Below are 19974 nucleotides of genomic sequence, written 5' to 3' on the forward strand. Positions count from 1 at the left end.
GTGTAGATTTGAGCCTGGCGGTCCCGTCAATGGACAGGCCATAGCTATGAAGCTGCAGAGAACAAGTCTGTTATGGTGTGAAGACGCTGAATGCATCAGAGACAACAGGCTGTCAGGAGTCTTAGTCATGGCTGATCATGGCTGAGACATTTCTCTTGTCGGCATGTTCTTTTTAACCCACGACAAGACTCATCTTTGATATTTCTTTATAGCATATATATATGCTATTATAAATTATGCCTCATAGTTATTTTAGCAATGTGTAAGAAATACATTGCCAGCTACTTACTCCCTTAAGGACAAGCTTTGGTGATTAAAGGAGTACTCCACTGATTTAGTATTGCATTTCCATCAAACTTGAAGACTGTTTGAGCACCAGATTAAAACAGAGAATGGTCAGGATTGAAGCAGTAGAAGTCGGGATCTTGACTTTGAGTCCTAGGTAATGCTTCAAGAATGCTGGATCACATAATGCCCATAATTCTATATCATCTTTGTTAGGTCCTCTCTGCTTGGTAAAAGCCCATGTCTTTGAAACTCCAGGCTTTTTTGTCAGACTTAACAAAGCTCTTCCAGAGCCACAAAAGACATTATACAGCTGTGTCCATTAAGTACAACTCTCCATGAATATTAAACTCAGATTCTTGTGTAAAGTTAGTGTAATGTCTCTTTAAATTCGGTTTTCAAATGCAAAAATGATGCTCTGTGCAATGAGATTAACATAATTAAGACTTTCGGTCAATTCAAAATACTACACATTTTATTTTTACAGTAAAAAAAAATAGTCGCCAACAGAAATATTTACATAAATCCAAATGCTGAAAGTTGAAATAAAACTACGTTGTGATTTTCCCACAGCTGGGCAACTGTTCTTCGGTTTTCTCATAGGTTGACACCTGAAAGCAGGCCTCACACGACGTACATGGTGTGTGGTTTCTTCTTAAGTGTTTAGGTACGGTTACATTACACTTGAGTCCTGCAAATATTCGCTCCATCTCCCATTCACTTCAAATCAAGCCTGCATGATCGATGAATGCAGACATGTGCTTTCCAGGTGGCTTTAGATAGCTGGCTGGTCAGAGCTCAACATCACATTCTGGGTGTCGAACAGTTTAATCTAACAGAAGACTAATGTTACCGCACCTCTGGTGTGTTAATTAGGTTTTAAAGGGGCAGGGGGCAGACTCGCAGAGGCCTGCTCCAAAAAGGCCAGTGGTCCCGGAGGTGGAAGGTCTGAGGGTTTGCGGTGCTGAACGCTCACATCCTCCAGCACTTGTTGCCAGTGGTGCAGTTTGGACAAGTGTTTCTGAACGAGCAATTCTTTCCTCTGTAGCTCATTACGTAACTCGGACACATCCTGAAGTGAGAAAAAAAAAAATGTATGTGAGAAATGAGAAGGCGCATTAACAAATGGAGAGAAATAAATAAACTATAAACACTGTGAGCATGTCACAAATTAGGGTCTAAGAAATAAACACAATGATACTTAAGCCTAGATACGACACATAACACATTTTTACAGCTTCCATAGATAATTTGGGGATCAAAAGTACAAGTACATTAATCATAGATAAATGGCGGAAACAAACTGCGCAAGTGGAGAGAAACACTTCAAAGCTGTCAAGATAAATGAAAATGCAAGTCAGTCTAATGATTTACCTCTTTCACCACCTGCTCTGGTTTCTGCACAGACAACTGAAGCCTTTTCTGTAAGAAGAAGCACTCTGTCTGTCGAGCTACATCCAGGAACTTCTGTATGCACTGGTCAACACCTGCAAACAACAGACAAATGAGACGTACATCAATATTCAGATTACAATTTGAGATTAAGTAAAACTACTACAAAAGGAACAAAAATCGGAGGCTTTACTCACCGGTCCGAATCTCCTCCTGGTCAGTTCCATTAACGTAGTCTTGGCTTACCAGAGATGCAAAACATGCCTGAAGAATAAATGCATATAGAACAACATGTCAAATGCAGTTTTGCCATGAGGATCTGTTTCCCCTTGATGGATACCAGCTTTCTATTTAAGTAATTAGGAAGAGAAACTCATTTACCACACAGTCTGACCTATGATAAAAACAGTTTGCGGTAGAGCTGGGCAATATATCAATATTATATTGACATTGGGATAAGAGACTAGATATCGTCATAGATTTTTGGATTTTGTAATGTTGTAATGTGGCTTAAGTGTTGTCTTTTCCTGGTTTTAAAGGCTGCATTCCAGCAAAGTGATGTCATTTCCTGAACTTACCAGACTGCTGTAACTGTAATAATATTTGCTTTTACCCACTTAGTCATTATATCCACATTACTGATGATTATTTATCACAAGTGTGTAAATATTTTGTGAAAGCACCAATGGTCAACACTACAATCTTGTTGCGGTATCAATATGGAGGTATTCGGTCAACGATATTGTGATATTTGATTTTCTCCAAATCGCCCAGCCCTAGTTTGTAAGATACTTTTAAGAGTTTTACCTGGTCTAAACAATCAAACTACATATTAATGTACTTAATTTGAAAATTCAAGACATAAGGTTACATGGCTAAAAGTATGTTTACCTCTGACCATTACACTATATTGAGGTTGAGAACTGACATTGGGTGATAAAGTTTGGCTCACAGTTGGGGTTGAAGTTCATTTCAAAGGTGTTGGATGGGGTTGCGACCAGGTTTCTGTGCAGGCTAGTCATGTTCTTCTACACCAAACTGGGAAAACCATTTCTTTAAAGATTTCATTTTGAGCACAAGGGCAAACGCCTTACAGATGAGGGATCCACATCTCCTGGAAATCCCAGCAGCCAAAATTACTATGTTCAGGAGCAGCTTTCAGGTTCACGGTGCCTTGGTTTCAGGGACCTGGTATTGTTGCTGCTGGCTTACAGTCACACTATCATGACTTACTGGGACACTTTTAATAGAACAGAGCCATTGTTAGTTTTCTTAGCAACATCTGTGCTTTTCCTGCTACGAAAGTCAAAATGTCTGCTGTGAAAAAAGGCCTGTTTTATTACTTGATAATACACATTATATTTATAGATGTACACAGGACTATCTAGAAAGCTGTACTGATAGGAAGTGGCTGATCTTGGTGAAATGACATAACTTGAATTGTCTACCCCAAACGGTTATCACACAAATGTGAAAGAACACTATTTACCACTAGAGTTCCTAGGTTTAGTAGAGAAACAGCTCTTGAATAAAAAATAAACCAATGTACACAAATGGCCGTAGAGTGTATGATTCCCAAACTTACTCATTAAACTAGTGGGACAAAGAGTTGTAGACTTGGCTGTCGCATTCCGTTCCAAGTAAACCAAAGATACAGCTGTGTTATTGTGATGTTATGCAGTTGTTTGGGTTTAGGAAATAAAGTTGCACAACGGAAGAAAGGATTCAATTTGACACTTTCTTGCCAGCTGTCAAAAACTGACAGTTTTTTTTAGTGTTGGTAAAAGTGGTTGGAGTAGAGAGCTGGAAGCTTGTGAAGCTTTGACTCGGTCTGTAGTTAACGTTAAGATTAGCACGTAGCTCATTTATTTTAGCGTCTACAGACCAAAGCTATCTATACATGACTTACTCTTTACTCATAATAAAATGTGTCTTTTCATAGCCCTCTCTGTGGGACTATTGTATTTTAACAACACCACGGATTGAAACATTAAACCTCATAGCTAGCTAGCTAAACTAGCTAACAACAGTTAGCACACACCGCTAACGGAAGTTAGCACATTAGCCTCATACCTCGAATGAAGCCTCCAGTTCATCCACCAGCGTGTTGTTTCCCGGAGGTCTGGTAGCAGTACCGGGGAAGCCTGGCTGGCCCGGTCCACCGGGACCCCCGACGGGATGCGCAACGGGCGGCTGCTGACCGGAGAACATCCCACTCATGGACGTTGCCATTGTGTTTCTTGTCTACCTGGTCTGCACATGCGCACATAGAGGGACGTTTCTGAGTACGGTCGTTTTGGCCAAAAGTATGTGAACAATCCTATTTTAATATTTTATCTTGGTTTGGGGTTGTTTTAAATTATTTGGCTAGCTTCAATTAAGTGTAATGATTTGAATAAGACAAACAACATATGTTACTCAAATTTTTTTCTTCTGAATTATCTATTTTTTCCTGGCAAAATACTGAATACTTTCACCTCTTTAGGCTTCTATAAATCATTAATCTGAAGCAATATTACGGAAAAAACACTATCGCTTAAATTACTTCAAAACTCATGCAGGGACGCAAGCATCTTTGTTTTAAGCAGTCATAAGCCTAAACCGTTTTAGACAATAGTGTGCTTTCAACTTAGTGGCAGGGAACTATTTTCCACATGCCAGTGCTCCCTCACACAATGAAGAAAAAGGAAATGGTTTTTAAAGTTTAATGTAGAAGAACTTGACTGGCTTTTGGATAAATGCCAGCTGGGATGAACTCTCAATTTCAGGATTCAGCATCAATAATGCTCTTGTGGCAAATCTCTGCAGCCAATTTCTAAAATCTGAAAGAAGCCTTCTTAGAAGAATTCATGCTATGATAGCAGTGCATTATTGCCCATTGTTTTGAAATAAGGTTTTTAACATTAACAAAAGGGTGTAATGTTTTGGTGTCCACATACAGTACCTTGGGCCAAGCAGCGTACATTGGTGTTATCAACAAAAGAGCCATAGAGATAACAAATGTTTCACACACATAACTAATTGTAGACTTTATTTTAAACAACATGTAAATTATGTGAGCTATGTAGTTACTACAGAGCTTCAGGTGTTTTTAGCTGAAATCTGAACAGTGTGCGGAGACACAACCTGCTTTACATTGAGGCCCTCTTACTGTGCATTGATGCAATAGCAGTATTTAAAAATCAAAGCCTTCAGATTTTCTTTTGAAAAAAATACAGCCATGAATCCCTGCCAACATGTTCAGTGCTCTTCCATGGTTAGGATACTGTTCATTTGTGCACAGACTGCAAAACTTGGCCATTGCTCAGAGATCACTTTTGAATCTTGCCAGGGAAGAAGCTCACAGTTGGTCTTGTGTTCAATCAGATTTTTGCATCAATCTCTCAGCCATTGTGGGCCAGTCCTGCAGCAAACTCCACCAGCGTACGTGTTGGTCTTCCTGACATGCCTTTTCTCAGGTAGGGAACTTCATCTTTGTTACTCATCACACCTGCGATGTCCAGATGGGCCCAATGAGGAGCGGTGACAAACTCTCTCAGGAATGCAGCTGCTGTGCATGCACCGCCAGAACTAGAAAAGTAATCAAGGCACAATAAATAATCCATGAATATACTCCTGGGTCCTGTTCTTCAACTGTGGCTTTACTCAATTAGGTTAACGTGCTGTTACCAGGCTAAAATAATCCTGTTTATTCTCATCCCGCTAATGTGGTTCTTTAAAATTTTTATTATCAGTGTACGAAGAACGAGGCCCTGTACTGCTCTGATACCTGAAGCAGAGTGTAGTGAGATACGTACCGGCTGTACTTGCCGATGTTGTTGAGGTCAGCCAGCTGGCTGTCAGTCACCTGTCTGGTGTAGTGCTGGAACAGAGGCATCCGCCACACTCTGTCACCTGTCACAACACTAGCCTTCACACACATACACAAACACACACGTCAACACAGGAGCTAATGGACTGAGATGTTGGGAGTGTGTTTATTGTGCATTTGCAGAACCTTGTGCAGCTGCTCCCAGAGCCAGTCAGAGTTTGTAAACACTCCAGTTGCTGCTGAGCCAAGAGCTACATCCATCGCACCTGGGAGACAGAAAAAGACAGATTTTAATATTAACCAATTACAATTAGTACATTTTTAATTTAATCATGTAACATTATCAACCTAAGGTTGCTTTCACACCTGTAGTCACACTAATTTCTTACCAACAAACCAACGTGCAAACATGATTTTTACATTCTATATGTGTTAATGTATCTTCTCTAGAGCTTTAACAATTCTAATTCATGTAGCATGTCAAGATGTACAAAAAAAAGCTCACTGGAGCCATACCCATTACGCAACAGAAGTCCACCACTTTGAATTGAAAGTTCGAAATTAGTGTGTTTTTGGCCATTTCCACAGGTCGTACTTTAATGAAAGATGAAAAGTTATTAAATGAAAAGCTTTTCGTCATAGGGCATGGCTGTGGCGGGGTGACCATTTTGTGCGTTTCACCATTGAAACAGGAAGTGGGTGTAACTTGAGTGTACACTGTCCACTTGGCTGGAACCTTTTCAGGATTCATAAAAGTTCAACCCTGACAACATCTACTGGCCGATATAGGCTCCAAGTCATAGCACCCCCTAAAGGCAACAGGAAGTGGACCTAAAAGTCAAGATGCTATGTACAAAATTTGTTATGATTTACAAGAGTCCAGGCCTGAGGACATCTGCAAGCCAACATTGACTTTTGGTCATAGCGCCCCCTGCTGGCAAAATGAAATCAGCCTTAAATGACAAACATCCGATTTACATGAAACTTAGAATGTGTGGTCTATAGTGCTATTGAGCCCCTATACTCTAGCCACGCCCATGTACTCAGACCACACACCCTTTCATAACTTGTGAGCCGTTTAAGGTAGTCTTGTGTAAGGTAACATTGAACTTAGCAAAGAGTTCCTTTTTGATCGGTGATGGTTTACCCCGACCCATTAGCTTAAACCACGCGCCCTTTAATAACTACTGACCCGTTTCTTGTACACTATTTTGTGAGGTATCATTGAACTGAGCAGAGAGTTCCCTTTTCATTGGTGACGATTTACAGTGTTTGAGTGCCACGCAAATGCACAGTCGCAAGGATTGGCGTCCGCCAGTAACCCCGACATGTCAAGAGGTGCGAAGGCTGCTAACGCTGCTTGCAGCTTTAATTATGTATTACTTTTTTTAAACAAATTAAAGTTTTAAATGGTTAAATCACTGTTATGTGACCCAGATAATGTAATAACACAAGTTCACGGCCAATGAAGTAAACAAAGCCTCTTTATTATTATCCCCCCCTTGTTATTTTTGTTGTTATGAACGTGTGTAGTGCCAAAAACTAACAATTGAAATTATAATAAAACTATATACCCCAACTAATAATCACTTATAAAATTACAAATGGCATATCTAAACAATATCAACAATTACCAGTTATACGCCCTTAGACCTGAGCTAATGTTGGCAATTAAGTGTGGTTAAACAAAGAAAACGCTATTATGTAAAATAATTGACAATTAGACAATTATGCAATGATTGTTACAGGCCAAATCTTCTCTGGTGTGTTTTTCGATTGTTAGTTACGAAATGATTTTGCATAATATACAGATCACTTCCTCAACGGTTTCTTTCTTTCTTGAGAACTAGCTTTTCAGGAGGTTGCAGTCTGATAGTGGGTCTGCGACAAAAAACAACCAGTTTGTTTGAATCTTACCAACCAAAAGTTGAAGTAACTACTATAGGGGGGCCCCTTCCCAAATCCTACCCCCTACTTATGCCATCCCTTGCTCGCACCACACCCAATTTTCGAAATTGGCCATTTTGATCTCAACTGCAAACATGCAAAATTTTGTGAATGCATCTTGCACGGTTGCAACACTATCGTGGTGACAAAATCAGTTTAAACTACTGAAAACTCTGTGGTAGATCCCGCTACGATCGACCACAGATTTTCAGGACTACATTTTTTCATGATGAGACACACACGGACTCATAAGGTTAAAAATCACACCTGTTAGCGTAGCAACATTGACGATGGCTCTGGGGTTGAAGGTGTGCCCGTAGCACAGTGCGTCAGCAAGAACCAGTCGGCCCTCTGCATCTGTATTATCAACCTGTGCAGAGCAATAAAACCTATTCATCCACACACACATATCAAGTGCATAAACACATCACTCTCGTGTTCCTGTTTGGTCCACCCACCTGGATTGTTTTTCCATTTCTGGCAGTGACAACATCACCTGGTTTAGTAGCTTTTCCACTGGGCATGTTCTCACACAGAGGAGCCAGACCTGATTTATTGTAACCAATGGAAACCCAAAGGTTAAGAGATTTGTTTTCACTTAAACATTATATTTTTCTATTTATCAAAAATAAGTAATGCACAGGGATTCAAAGTTATAAAAAAGGAGAAAAAAAAAGTAGAAGGAAACGCTTACCAATAATGTTGATCGGTAGTTTCAGAGCTGCTGCTGTGACGATAGATGCACACACAGTGGCAGCTCCTCCCATATCAGCTCTCATTGCATCCATGGAAGGAGACGGCTTCAGAGAAATACCTCCACTATGGGCAAACAGAGGGAATGAAAAAACGTCGTTAATGTCAGCATAGTAACTTTTTTATATGATGAGGTAGTGAGCAGGAGTGTGCATAATTATGGTTTACCTGTCAAAGGTGATGCCCTTGCCCACTAAGAGCAGCGGGGCCTGCGTGCTGTCAGGAGAACCGTTGTAATGTAGCTCCAGGAAGACAGGGGGCTCCTCTGAGCCTCTAGACACACTTAGAAACGCTCCCATCTGTTGCTCCTCTATCCAAGCCTGAGATCTATAGAAACACATGAACTCTTAGACAAGAACTCTTTTCCTTTAGCTCCTCTTCAGAGTTAAGCAAACGATCAATAATAAGACCAGACCATACTTTAAGTGATAGAATTTTTAAATTTTTTATAAGAGTTGTCCATATAATTGTTCATTCTTTTTTTATTAGGTTTATCAGGTTGTTGTATCCAATATATATATACACAGTATATATATTGATATAAACTACCGTTCAAAAGTTTGGGGTCACATTGAAATGTCCTTTTTTTGAAGGAAAAGCACTGTACTTTTCAATGAAGATAACTTTAAACTAGTCTTAATCTCTGAGAAATACCTCTATACATTGCTAATGTGGTAAATGACTATTCTAGCTGCAAATGTCTGGTTTTGGTGCAATATCTACATAGGTGTATAGAGGCCCATTTCCAGCAACTATCACTCACGCCTGTGAGGCGTCTGGTTCTCAAACTGAGACTCTAATGTACTTCTTGCTCAGTTGGTGCAACGCGGCCTCCCACTTCTTTTTCTACTCTGGTTAGAGGTTTGTGTGTCCTCTGAAGGGAGTAGTACACACCGTTGTAGGAAACTTCAATTTCTTAGCAATGTCTCGCATGGAATAGCCTCATTTCTAAGGACAAGAATAGACTGTCGAGTTTCAGAGAAAAGTCTTTTTTCTGGCCATTTTGAGCGTTTAATTGACCCCACAAATGTGATGCTCCAGAAACTCCATCTGCTCAAAGGAAGGTCCGTTTGTGTAGCTTCTGTAACGACCTAAACGGTTTTCAGAGTGTTGAACATGATTGCACAAGGGTTTTCTAATCATCATTAGCCTTCTGAGCCAATGAGCAAACACATTGTACCATTAGAACAGGAGTGATAGTTGCTGGAAATGGGCCTCTATACCATGTAGATATTGCACCAAAAACCAGACATTTGCAGCTGAATAGTCATTTACACATTAGCATGTATAGAGGTATATTCTTCAAAGTTAAGACTAGTTTAAAGTTATCTTCATTGAAAAGTACAGTGCTTTTCCTTCAAAAATAAGGACATTTCAATGTGACCCCAAACTTTTGAACGGTAGTGTATTTTATATATATATAAAAATAAATAATACTGTATTTCCCGTGTGCATTTGTTGCTTTGTTTTGTTTTTTTGGAGAACTGTCGCAATGATGAATGATGCCCAAACCTCTTGTTTATCGTGACTCGTTCAGCATGCGGCGCTAGTTTCTCTTCGATGGTGTTGGCGAAAGCAGTAGGAGTGATGTGATTGGCGGGAGCTTCCATGAGTAGCCGTGCAAGGTTTTGGCCTTCTGCGTACACGACTCCTTTCTGCCAACCGACCGAGTCAGCACTGAGAACAAATATACACAGCCATATATACATTAGCATGATGCTGGATACATCTATAATGATCTATCATACATCATGTATGAACTCAAGAGCCAATTTCTACCTGGGACGGGGCGCATGGCTGCCGTCACAGTAGCTATACGCTACCTATTTCAGCCCTCAAAGACAGAGCTGGAATGATGCCTGTATATATGTTTATTTAGTCAGTTCATACTTTTATGTTAATGATCACAAGATTATTCACACCTGTTAACCTAGCCATTCCTCTTTGTTAATGTGAATTGTGTAGTGTGTAAATGTCTAGTATATGAGATTCATTTTGGCTGTATGTAGCCTTTTTAAACTGTCTAGTCACCTGAGCCACCCCTGCATTGTAGAGTTGGTATGATCCAATTTTAGGGGAGGGCTTCCGGCCTATATAGTCTGGCAGTTTTAATTTGTTCTTGGGGAGAGCATGAGAAAAACTGAGGGTGTGTGATGTAAGTGTGTCGGATACCCTCAGAAATGACTTGCTTGTAGGTCATTAGGAAACAGTGTATGTTTTTTGAGATTGTGATCTTTATGACTCTCACGTCAGTTTCTTTTATTTTTGTGAAAATATTTTATTTTTCTTTAATTTTGATTTTGTTAATGGTTCTTGTTGCCTAAGGGCCTTAGTTGGGAATATAAATAAAAATCCCATATTTTTCCAACCACATCTGCGACTCATCCTGAGTGTTTTTCACTTGCTCGACTACTGGCTACATCTACCTACAACACTACCTATAGAATTTTGCCCCAGCTTTGTGCTATAGCCCATCTGTTACTCTACCTTCTATGAAGCTGTGTGGTTACTTTGGTCTTCTTCTTGGATTTGAGCTGGTCATACTGGAACAAACCAAGAGCGGCACCTTCTGCTGCTGACTGGGCATCACCGCAGCCGTCCACCTCCACATGCTTCACCTCCAGGTCCTGAAGCGACTGGCAGCCAGCTGAACACACACAGCCAAATACACAGATATCAGGTTCAAACTCCAGCAGATCCTGCATGTAGCCGCCAGCACTGAGACAACCAAAGATTTGTGTCTTACCCGACACTGCCTGTCTGATGTTCTCCTTGTTGGTGTCCCAGTTCTCTGACCCACATACACCTGCACTGGTCTTACCCAGGCCGACTACTGCCACACATGGAAAGTCCTGTAGAATGCACAGGGAAGATTTAAACACGGACATGTTCTCAAGGGTCAGGGTTTTTCTTGATCGAGCGCCACACCTTGTTACCTTGTGGATTCCATAAAATATTCTGCTTTTGCCTTTCTTGAGAGTCGGCCCAGAGCTGGAGAGAACATCACAAAACCAGTTTATTGACAGTTTGTTAACTAACTAACTAACTAACTAACTAACTTACATTATGTAATTCACCCATGGCTACTTTATCTGTATACGGTTTCTTAATAAAATTTTAGAGACTTTTGTCTCGGACACTATGCACTTAGTTGATTAGCTAAAACTAAGGCAGTCTAATATAACTGTGCTAAATCATATGTTCAGGTAGGCTATAATGTATCATTTTTTTAGTTTTCCAAAAGAAAGACTGTTGTATAGCTGCATTAGTCCAAGTGTATATTCTTGGCATCACATACAAATAAATATACAGACAGCTCACAGTTCTCACAAACTCACATTTTCAGCAGTTCAGAGAGTTTCCCAGACAGATTTTGGTCAAAACCGGCAGCTGCTTCTGTGAGATGAATGCCGCCCTCCTCTCCCTCCTTCTCAAACACTCCCAGCACCAGACCCTGCAGACACACATTAAACACAGTAAGGAACCCCATCCGCCCCTTGAACCAGTTGGTCTATCTCCCTCACAACAGAATAGCTCTGGTCCCTATGAGCAAAATGAGCCATCACGCTTACTTGTAACTTATCCTTGTGTGTTATTATGGCTATTATAATATCCAATCAACATCTCAGAGTCAAAGTTTGGGAGTGTCCCATTCTACTTAATGAGGAAATAGGTTGTCCGTGTTATTTATTGGTTATGATGCTTTAGTGAACTAATAACATTCTAGGGGTTGATCCTTGTGCCCTATAAAGTCATAAAGGTAAGTGACATGGTTTGATAAGAGTAAAAGCTGCTCTGAGTTTCGGATCTTTAATTATGAGAGGGGCTGTTGTAAGCACAGCTCTTTCTTAAGATTATTTTTTGGGGTTTTTCAGTTTATTTGATAGTGACAGTGGATAGGCAGGAAATGTGGTAGAGAGAGATAGTGGATGACATTCAGCAAAGGGCTGCAGGTCAGACTCTGCCACATGCCTACATGCTCTTACTGGGGGTGCTAGAGGCCGCCCCCAGCTCATGTCAGTTTTAAAGGTCCCATGGCATGAAAATTACCCTTTATGATGTTTTTTAACATTAATATGAGTTTCCCCAGCCTGCCTATGGTCCCCCAGTGGCTAGACATGGTGATAGGTGTAAATCGAGTCCTGGGTATCATGCTCTGCCTTTGAGAAAATGAAAGCTCAGATAGGCTGATCTGGAATCTTGCTCCTTATGACCTCATAAAGGGCAAGGTTACCTCCCCTTTCTCTGCTTTGCCCGGCCAGAGAATTTTTCCCACCCATGTGAGATCGAGACACCATGGCTTTCAAACGAGCAAAGTAGCAGTTGGTCAAGGCCACACCCCCAGCCTCCACATTTCCCCCCCCTCTCTCATCCTCAAAAGCTACAGACTCAGAAATGACACGTCCTAAGGAAAGCTCATTGTGGGACTGGCTCTAGTGGCTGTAATTCTGCACCAAGGCAGAATTTTGGGAAAGAGACTTCAGATATGGTATTAGGGGACCACTAAGGTCTGTATGAAAGCATCCAAAGAGCACCATGTCATGGGACCTTTAACACAAACCTCACGGATTACACTGACTAGCTGTATTACTGTTCTGTAATGAGCTATCATATTTGAACCTTAACAATTCTGACAAAATGCTACTGTAACATTTCTTCTGGACAAAACCTAAATTCTGCATGTGTAATCTAAGATCTTCAGGGAGCAGTCAGCTGGCAGTATGGAGTCAGAACATAACAGGGTGAAGCAGAATTTGGAGGAAATTGTTCTCCTGTGACTTTAGTTGATTGATTAACTGATTGACTGATTGCCTTGAGCTTCAATCGCCTGGTTCTTTCGAAAATCTGAAGTACATCCGTATTTCAAGATAAACATGTCTTTGTGAGGCTGATAAACAGAAGTAATTAGTAGCCTACATACCGTTTTTGACACCCAAAGACAAACACCCACACACTGATGCTCGTTCACTCTCTCTCTTTTTCTCTCACACACACACGCACGCACGCACGCACGCACGCGCGCACACACACACACACACACACACACACACACACACACACACACACACACACACACACACACACACACACACACACACACACACACACACACACACACACACACACACACCTCGAGTTCAAACCTCTGATATACAGTTCCATGTTAGTATGAAAAGTGGATGAGTTCTGTGTGGGTCAGTGATGTAAGCTGTCAGCTAATGTTTGACAGCTAACGGCTACTTACTTTTCTCTCGTTCAGGTGAGTCTGTGACGCAGAAAATGACCTGCAGTGTTTGGTCCGCACCGCCGTCTGCACGGTTCTCCTCAGAAGAAGCATTGTCATCTGTTGTACATACGTAAACTCCGAAACAAACTATTAACTCGGAGATTTAGAGGTCGCAAACATGTGGGAAAGGCAGACAAATCGACCTGTCAGCGTCGCGGTTTACACACGTCACCAAGCAAGAACGGTGTGGTTTTGTCGCCACCTGGCGGCAGCAGTGAGACGCTGCAGGCTTTGAATCAGCAGCAGTTGGCGATGTGTCACATAATAATAATTAATTATTGAATTATTATTAATAATGAATTATTGAATAAGTAATTCAATAGGTCACAGAATTTAAATCTAATTTTAAATAGTTTGCACACTTTTTAGCAAGACAATGGATCATTCAAAGAGACTAAAGTTTCACTTGATTTTGACTTTTTGTCTTACTGAAATCATAGAATAGATTTATAGGCTACTGTAAGGAGATCCTCACTGACGGGAAATTATATCACTGTGGAGAGACAATGAAAGAGTTACATACAAAGGTTCAGGTCATTGGAAGATAATAACAAAAAGAAACACATACTGTAGGCGTCTGACTATTTTTTAATTGTTAACTTTAAATATTTGTTTGTCACAAGGTTGTTAGTATGATTATAACCAATCCAACAATTAAAACAAATAAAAAATAAAACAACAATTTCTTTTTCTAATGATGTCCAAAGTGACATTTTTCACAGTTCCTATTTTTACAGCTGATTTATTTTTAGATGTGAGGATGTTCATAAGACCAAATTAAAGTGAACAAGTCTCTTTCTGTTCATAGAAGATTATGGTATAGTTTATATTCATCACATAAGCCCAGAACTCCCCATTATCCATGCATAGCTGCACTTTCTATCTGGGATCAAGAATAATTACTGTAAAAAAATAAAAATAAAATAAAAATCTCTCATGAAGGGGCTAGAATAACAGATCCGGGGACAATCTCTAGCTCACCCAGCAGAGTGTGCGGCCCATGTTGGCTGAGTCCTTTGCAGCGGTCAGGGTTCGAATCCGACCTGCGGCCCCTAGCTATGTGTCATCTAATCTCTCTCTCCCCCACTTTCTTGTCTATCCACTATCTAATAAAAGAAGAGCCTCAAAAAAAGAATAACAGATCCGTCAATTGCATTCTTTACATAAAATGAGAAAATAATGATGTATTTACATTGTGCAGCTATAGACAGAATATATCCAGCACAAACAAGTCCTTTGCACTCATGTAGGTTACAGTATTAAGACTTAAGGGGATCTGGCACAGTGTTGGTTTCACTTTGCTGTCAGTTCCTGTGGTTGGCTCCAGTCAGCCATCGGTGATGTAAATGCTCCTTGGTTGGTCCTTCAGTAGAGCAGGTCCAGAGCAGCAATGGTTGGTTCTTCAGGTTTCTTGATCTCCGTTTTGGGCAGTTTGATCCGGCTCATGGCAACCACTCCACAGACAGCAAAGTGAGTGGCAATGCTGCCTACACCCAGCCAGAAGGACCAGTCCAGGTTGTCATCCAGGACCACCAGCACGAAGAGGTTCTCCTGATGATTAGCCAGCCGCTCGGTCAGACTGTGGTGCCTCACGGCTGCCAGGAAACACAGCGTGCCCAGAGCACCGAAGAAAGCTGGAAGAACGGTCAGGCAAGGAAAAAAGAGAGGTGAAGTACCGGTGATGCTCAAAAGCATGAGGAAGGGAGATAAAGAAAACATATCTACGAATAAAGAGGTGTGATAGAAAATCCATTAAAATAAAAATAACAATAAGAAGAAATTGGTGATGAGACAGAAAGGGGTGTTAACTGGGTGAGTTACATAGAGGACAGAAGCACAAGTGGAAAAAGCGAGGGTGGAAATGTGAAGCAGGCAAAAAAAATACTTTGAGAGAATGAGTGAATACGAAGTGGCCTCTCATACCAGCAATGAAGTTCCATAGGTAGAGTCCTTTGTGCCCTTTGATGCTCTGGTAGGGAACCTTGCGTGCGTTGTAAATGCAGAAAGACAGACTGACCAGAGCAAACCCCACAGCCACCAGCAGGAAGAGGATCACCATCATGTGAAGGCCGCCATTCAACTTCCGCACAAGGTTTGGGAAAACTGCAGAGAGAAAAAACAGGGAAAAACATTATCAGCCGTGTGAGATGGTTCGAATGGGTCAGACTCGTTAGATCCAGGTAACAGAAGACGAGTTATGTTGCAGCCTACTTGCCTGAAAAAGGGGCTTGGAACTAATGTTTTGATGTAAAAATGTTAGGTTATTTTATATATTTGTATTATCAATACAGTCAATGAACTAACTTGATGACTTACTAGCATGTCTCTATGATTGTGGTGGCAGTATGTGTCCTGGGATGTGTGTTTCTTATTCTTATAGAAAACGAGAGCATGTGGCAAGTTGTAATTGTCGTGCCTTTATTGCTTGTAGGAGTTTACATTTTATAATGCAAAAATTACCAAAAAGTATTTAAAAGACAGTGTATATAGAAAATAGAGATATGACAATTAGTATAAACAGAAAAAATCCCAAGGAACTCATGGCAAATCATGCTTACTCTAAGCAACAGTTTAGTTTTTCCTTAAGTAGCTTTGAGGTTGGAAAAAACAATTTTATTCTACTGTCTTACTTATTAGGTTTACATTTAATCAACCCAAAACTGTGTTTTTTTTTTATTGCTGCTCTATTTCATCAAATAGAATTGCCATGTCAAATTCCCCCAATTTTATCCTGAGCTCTGCATGTGATCTCCAGGATTTCTTTTCTCGTGATCCTGATGGTGTACGCTATTGATCAGCGTGGGAACGTTTGCTTTCTAGAGTAGGCCTAGGTGATAATACCACATTGAGCTGTCTCCATGGATGTTATAGGCTATGAGCCACTTCCACTGTTAAATAGCCTCCACTCATGAAGACCTAGTAGCAATTGTTGTTGTTGTTGATGCAGCAGGTAATGGGGATCTAAATAAACGATACACTTTAATTTGAACTTTTTTACTTCATTATTTCACAATTGGAATTACATAGGCTAAATATTTGATCTGTTTTTTTCATATTTCAAGAAATTTTGTATAATGATTGTTTATTTGTTTAATATTGAACACTTTGGATAGCTCCAGCTTTTAGTCTTCCATCCTGGCTGCGTCTGATCTTACTGTATATTTTGGAGCGTCTGTTGCCGAGCCCGCACTTCTTGGTCTTCCCCCCCTGGAACAGGCCGTAGTAAATGTCCCCGATGAACTGCTCCATCTCCGGGTGGGACGCGTTCACAATCTCAGCCCCGGTTTTACACAGGAGCCGTCCGGTGACCCACCGCTCCGTGGACAGGGCCACGACCAGGAGCGCCACCGAGCCGACGCAGAGCACCGAAGCCACCGAGAACGTTATCCGTTTCCACAGCGAAGGCATCTTACGAGCCCATGGTGCCCCGAGGAAGGTAACACGACGCCGGGCAGCGACCGCGAGGCACACTCGGCGATCACCATGAGTTCATTCTATAGTTTGAAAAAAAAAGAAAAAAGAATCATAATCGGTTAGATAGCTATTTTTTCTCGGGGAAATGTCGCATGCGGGCTACTTGTTATAGTCACAGAGGAGGAGAAACCGAATCTAGGGCTGTCAAAGAGATCTGTTACCGGGAGAAACTCTACCCGGCTCCCTCCCTCTCTCACACTCTCCTCTTTATTCAGGGGATGAATTAACATTTGCAGCTTGGCCTTTTGAGATGGAAATGTGTCACGATTGGATGCCATAAAATCATAAGCATGGTGACAAGGTGACAGTCATCATTCGTTGTAACTCAGACCCTAAAGGTCAGATCACAGCATTAAACACAGGGGGGGGGGGCAGAGTTTATTATTATTTATGTAGCCTTTACCCTCTACATCCCTCATCTTTTTTTCTTGCTTTATTCATTATGTTCTATGTGCAAGTGCAAATTGACGTAGCCCCGGAAGGATTACGTGCGAGATTTTTTTTGCAACTTGTTTTGTGTTACCTCGCAAAACTTTTCTGAATAATCTTAATACAAGCAGTAAAAAGTAAGACGTAGTAAAAAAATTTAAAGTTTTAAAAAGGTCTAGTGTTTGAAAATTATACTGTTGAACAACTGTAGACCTTAATTTTGATCTTTCTAGTTCGTTATTATTTCTTATTAGGTATAATGCATGGCTATTATTATTTTTTACTGTTATTGTTGTAGGCTATATTTTGTCATTTGATAGATTATTTTGGCTGAAAATGTATTGTATTAGTTTTGAATCTTATTCTGATATGTAATTCCTCTGCCTTTAATTCAAGATGGGAAGTCTTTTTGTTTTTGTCAACAAAGATGTACGAAGGGGCAAAAATAATTCAGTTAGTATACATTATTTATTCAATCAACTGAACTATGGTGTGAAACGTAATCAAGGTGTTCTTTGGTGACATCTGCTGGTGATTTGGTGGAACTACAGGGCGTAATGACGTCAGAGTGCGTGACGCAGATGTCAGTCTCCCAGGCAGCAGATGAGACCGTTTGGCGAAGATGGCGGACTCGCTGTCATCAGGTCTAGGAGAAGAGCAGGATAAGGAGGAGGACAAGGAGAGGGACAAGAAGGCAGCCAAAACAGAGAAGATCAACGAGAAGGACGGAGTCACGGAGACGTTAGCGTTCAACGATAAAAATGGCGGCAGTAAGGGCAACAAACGCAACCTGTCAGGTGAGAGCTTGCCTCGTTATTACAGCCCACAGTTTGACAGCGCTAACGGAGCTAGCTAGCTGCTGAAGTGATTCTTTTTCTATTTAACTGGCAAACTAGTATTTGGTTAGATAATATCAGTGCACTGTATGTGTGATTATCTGTGCTGCTTGGCCACGCAGTTACAATCCTTATCAGTTACTAATTCTGTGCTGCTTTGGGCGCTGCTCTGAGTTTGCACTTGATCTCAGGATGAAGCTATTGCAGCTATTGAATTAAAGTAACGTTAGGTGGTTAATTTATGTTATGTGCATCCACATTTTTACTCCAACTGTAACCAAGACAATACTGCTGCATGTTGTCATGAAGAAGTCTAAATATAGGCCAGAGTATCAAGGCTTTTGTATCAAGACGTGCTGTTTCTTTGCACATGCGCATTTAGAATGGCTGCTGAGTGTGTGCACACTGTATCCAACCAAAACTGTGGACACCCCTGTGTACTTTTGGACTGGAGCTGTTTTTCATGTTTTTTTTTGACTAGTCTTCTAGTTCCAATGAAAGCACTCCAATGATTGAATATTGCGCTTCCATAAAGTTGGAAGACACTTATTTAAAAATACCGGTCCAAAAAATGGCCTTTCCCAGCAACCATGTCGACTTGTTAAAGTAGGCAATCCACAGGTGTTACTAATAAAATAATCATGGCTCTGCTCTGTTCAAGCGTCTCAGTTAGCCATAACAGTGTGATAGTGAACCAGCATGCACAATACCAGGATTCTGAACCAAAAGTACCAAAATTGAATTCAGCCATCATTTATTTCAGTATTTGCGCATGCTTTTGCTACTGTGCCTATTGATGTAACAGGGACTGAGATATGCAAAATGTTGGATTTCTACACCTTCTTTAATGCAGCTCGATAGCACATTTCCAACTCTTTTTGCTTGGTATACACCCCCATCTTTCAAGCTCCCTGGCCCTCATAATGCATAGGCAACAGTTTGAGGAAGGCCCTGTTTTAATCCAACAATGTCGCTGTGCGACAATAGTTTTCCCAGTTTGGTGGAGAAGAACCTGACTGGCCTGCACAGAGCCCTGACCTCAACCCCATCCAACGTCTTTAGGGATGAATTTCAACCCCAATTGTGAACTAGGATATATCACCCAACATCAGTACTCAGCCTTACTAAGCCTGAGAGAAAATCCCTGAAGCCAGGATCTAAAATTCTTTGGAACACCTTCCCAGAACAGTGAAGGCAGTTATAGTGGCAGCTTTATGGTTTTGGAATGAGATGTTCATCTGAGGTGTGAAACATCATTGACAGGTGAATTTCCCTTTAAAAGGCTGTAAGCATCTATGTGTTTAATGCTTTGTCTTCTGTCCATTTCTGGCTCTAGACCTGTCTCTGGTCAGATTTATAACTACTGAGCTGACCAGAGGTTACTTCCTGGAACACAATGAGGCCAAATACACAGAGCGCAGAGAGAGGGTCTACACCTGCCTCCGCATCCCCAAGGAGCTCGAGAAGGTAAACACACAAACAATTCCCCTGTGGGAAAAACATGTAAGGTCACAAATAAATAAAAGTATTTCTTCTCTCTATGTCTGTCTCTCATTCTCTCTCTTTAGTTGATGACATTTGGCTTCTTCCTCTGTCTGGATGCCTTTCTCTATGTGTTCACTCTGCTGCCCCTCAGGGTGATTCTGGCCCTTTTGCGACTCATCACGTTGCCATGCTGTGGCCTCAGGTAAAGTACACACTTGGATAATAGCGATGCAAATGTAAAAACATTTCCTTAATCAATCATTGGCCACATTAAT

At 41.0% G+C, this 19974-nt stretch overlaps 4 protein-coding genes across 4 annotated transcripts in view; 1 reads left to right on the forward strand and 3 right to left on the reverse strand.

Moving 5' to 3' along the window:
• Positions 1-742: 742 nt before the first annotated feature.
• Positions 743-3955, reverse strand: med28 (mediator complex subunit 28). Its single transcript, XM_032539913.1, has 4 exons — positions 3751-3955; positions 1875-1941; positions 1660-1772; positions 743-1357 (listed from the first exon to the last, which is right to left on the reverse strand). The coding sequence occupies exons 1-4, from the start codon at positions 3907-3909 to the stop codon at positions 1154-1156; spliced, it is 543 nt and encodes a 180-aa protein (XP_032395804.1). The 5' UTR covers positions 3910-3955; the 3' UTR covers positions 743-1153.
• A 725-nt stretch (positions 3956-4680) lies between these two features.
• On the reverse strand, positions 4681-13677 carry lap3 (leucine aminopeptidase 3). The gene is made up of 13 exons (XM_032541582.1): positions 13434-13677; positions 11527-11642; positions 11125-11179; positions 10935-11040; positions 10676-10835; positions 9701-9865; positions 8357-8515; positions 8130-8254; positions 7894-7982; positions 7703-7805; positions 5675-5754; positions 5475-5587; positions 4681-5247 (listed from the first exon to the last, which is right to left on the reverse strand). Exons 1-13 carry the CDS (start codon positions 13530-13532, stop codon positions 5061-5063), a joined length of 1557 nt encoding a protein of 518 aa, XP_032397473.1. The 5' UTR covers positions 13533-13677; the 3' UTR covers positions 4681-5060.
• Positions 13678-14030: 353 nt separating this feature from the next.
• clrn2 (clarin 2) lies at positions 14031-16883 on the reverse strand. Its single transcript, XM_032544480.1, has 3 exons — positions 16631-16883; positions 15399-15578; positions 14031-15109 (listed from the first exon to the last, which is right to left on the reverse strand). The coding sequence occupies exons 1-3, from the start codon at positions 16881-16883 to the stop codon at positions 14841-14843; spliced, it is 702 nt and encodes a 233-aa protein (XP_032400371.1). The 3' UTR covers positions 14031-14840.
• A 1034-nt stretch (positions 16884-17917) lies between these two features.
• Positions 17918-19974, forward strand: part of tapt1b (transmembrane anterior posterior transformation 1b) — an 11782-nt gene continuing 9725 nt past the window's right edge. The window contains exons 1-3 of the mRNA XM_032531014.1: positions 17918-18175; positions 19551-19681; positions 19783-19901. Coding sequence (XP_032386905.1) covers positions 18001-18175; positions 19551-19681; positions 19783-19901 — 425 coding nt within the window. The 5' untranslated portion in view covers positions 17918-18000. The remainder of the gene's footprint in view (positions 18176-19550; positions 19682-19782; positions 19902-19974) is intronic.

This window comes from Etheostoma spectabile, chromosome 2 (genome assembly GCF_008692095.1).
Source record: "Etheostoma spectabile isolate EspeVRDwgs_2016 chromosome 2, UIUC_Espe_1.0, whole genome shotgun sequence".
Lineage (NCBI taxonomy): Eukaryota > Metazoa > Chordata > Actinopteri > Perciformes > Percidae > Etheostoma > Etheostoma spectabile.

Bases quoted from the DNA above. Each gene is read 5' to 3' on its own strand.
- lap3 (XM_032541582.1), bottom strand. From the start codon at position 13,532: ATGACAATGCTTCTTCTGAGGAGAACCGTGCAGACGGCGGTGCGGACC. The intron at 11,180-11,526 runs GTGAGTTTGTGA...TGTTCTCTCCAG, and splicing joins CTCTCTGAACTGCTGAAAAT to CTCTGGGCCGACTCTCAAGA. The intron at 11,041-11,124 runs GTAACAAGGTGT...TGCATTCTACAG, and splicing joins TATTTTATGGAATCCACAAG to GACTTTCCATGTGTGGCAGT.
- clrn2 (XM_032544480.1), bottom strand. From the start codon at position 16,883: ATGCCTTCGCTGTGGAAACGGATAACGTTCTCGGTGGCTTCGGTGCTC. The intron at 15,579-16,630 runs GTAAGATCAGAC...TTCTCTCTGCAG, and splicing joins CAGACGCTCCAAAATATACA to TTTTCCCAAACCTTGTGCGG. The intron at 15,110-15,398 runs GTATGAGAGGCC...CCGTTCTTCCAG, and splicing joins CCTATGGAACTTCATTGCTG to CTTTCTTCGGTGCTCTGGGC.
- med28 (XM_032539913.1), bottom strand. From the start codon at position 3,909: ATGGCAACGTCCATGAGTGGGATGTTCTCCGGTCAGCAGCCGCCCGTT. The intron at 1,773-1,874 runs GTGAGTAAAGCC...TGTTGTTTGCAG, and splicing joins CCAGGAGGAGATTCGGACCG to GTGTTGACCAGTGCATACAG. The intron at 1,358-1,659 runs GTAAATCATTAG...TTCTCACTTCAG, and splicing joins CAGAGCAGGTGGTGAAAGAG to GATGTGTCCGAGTTACGTAA.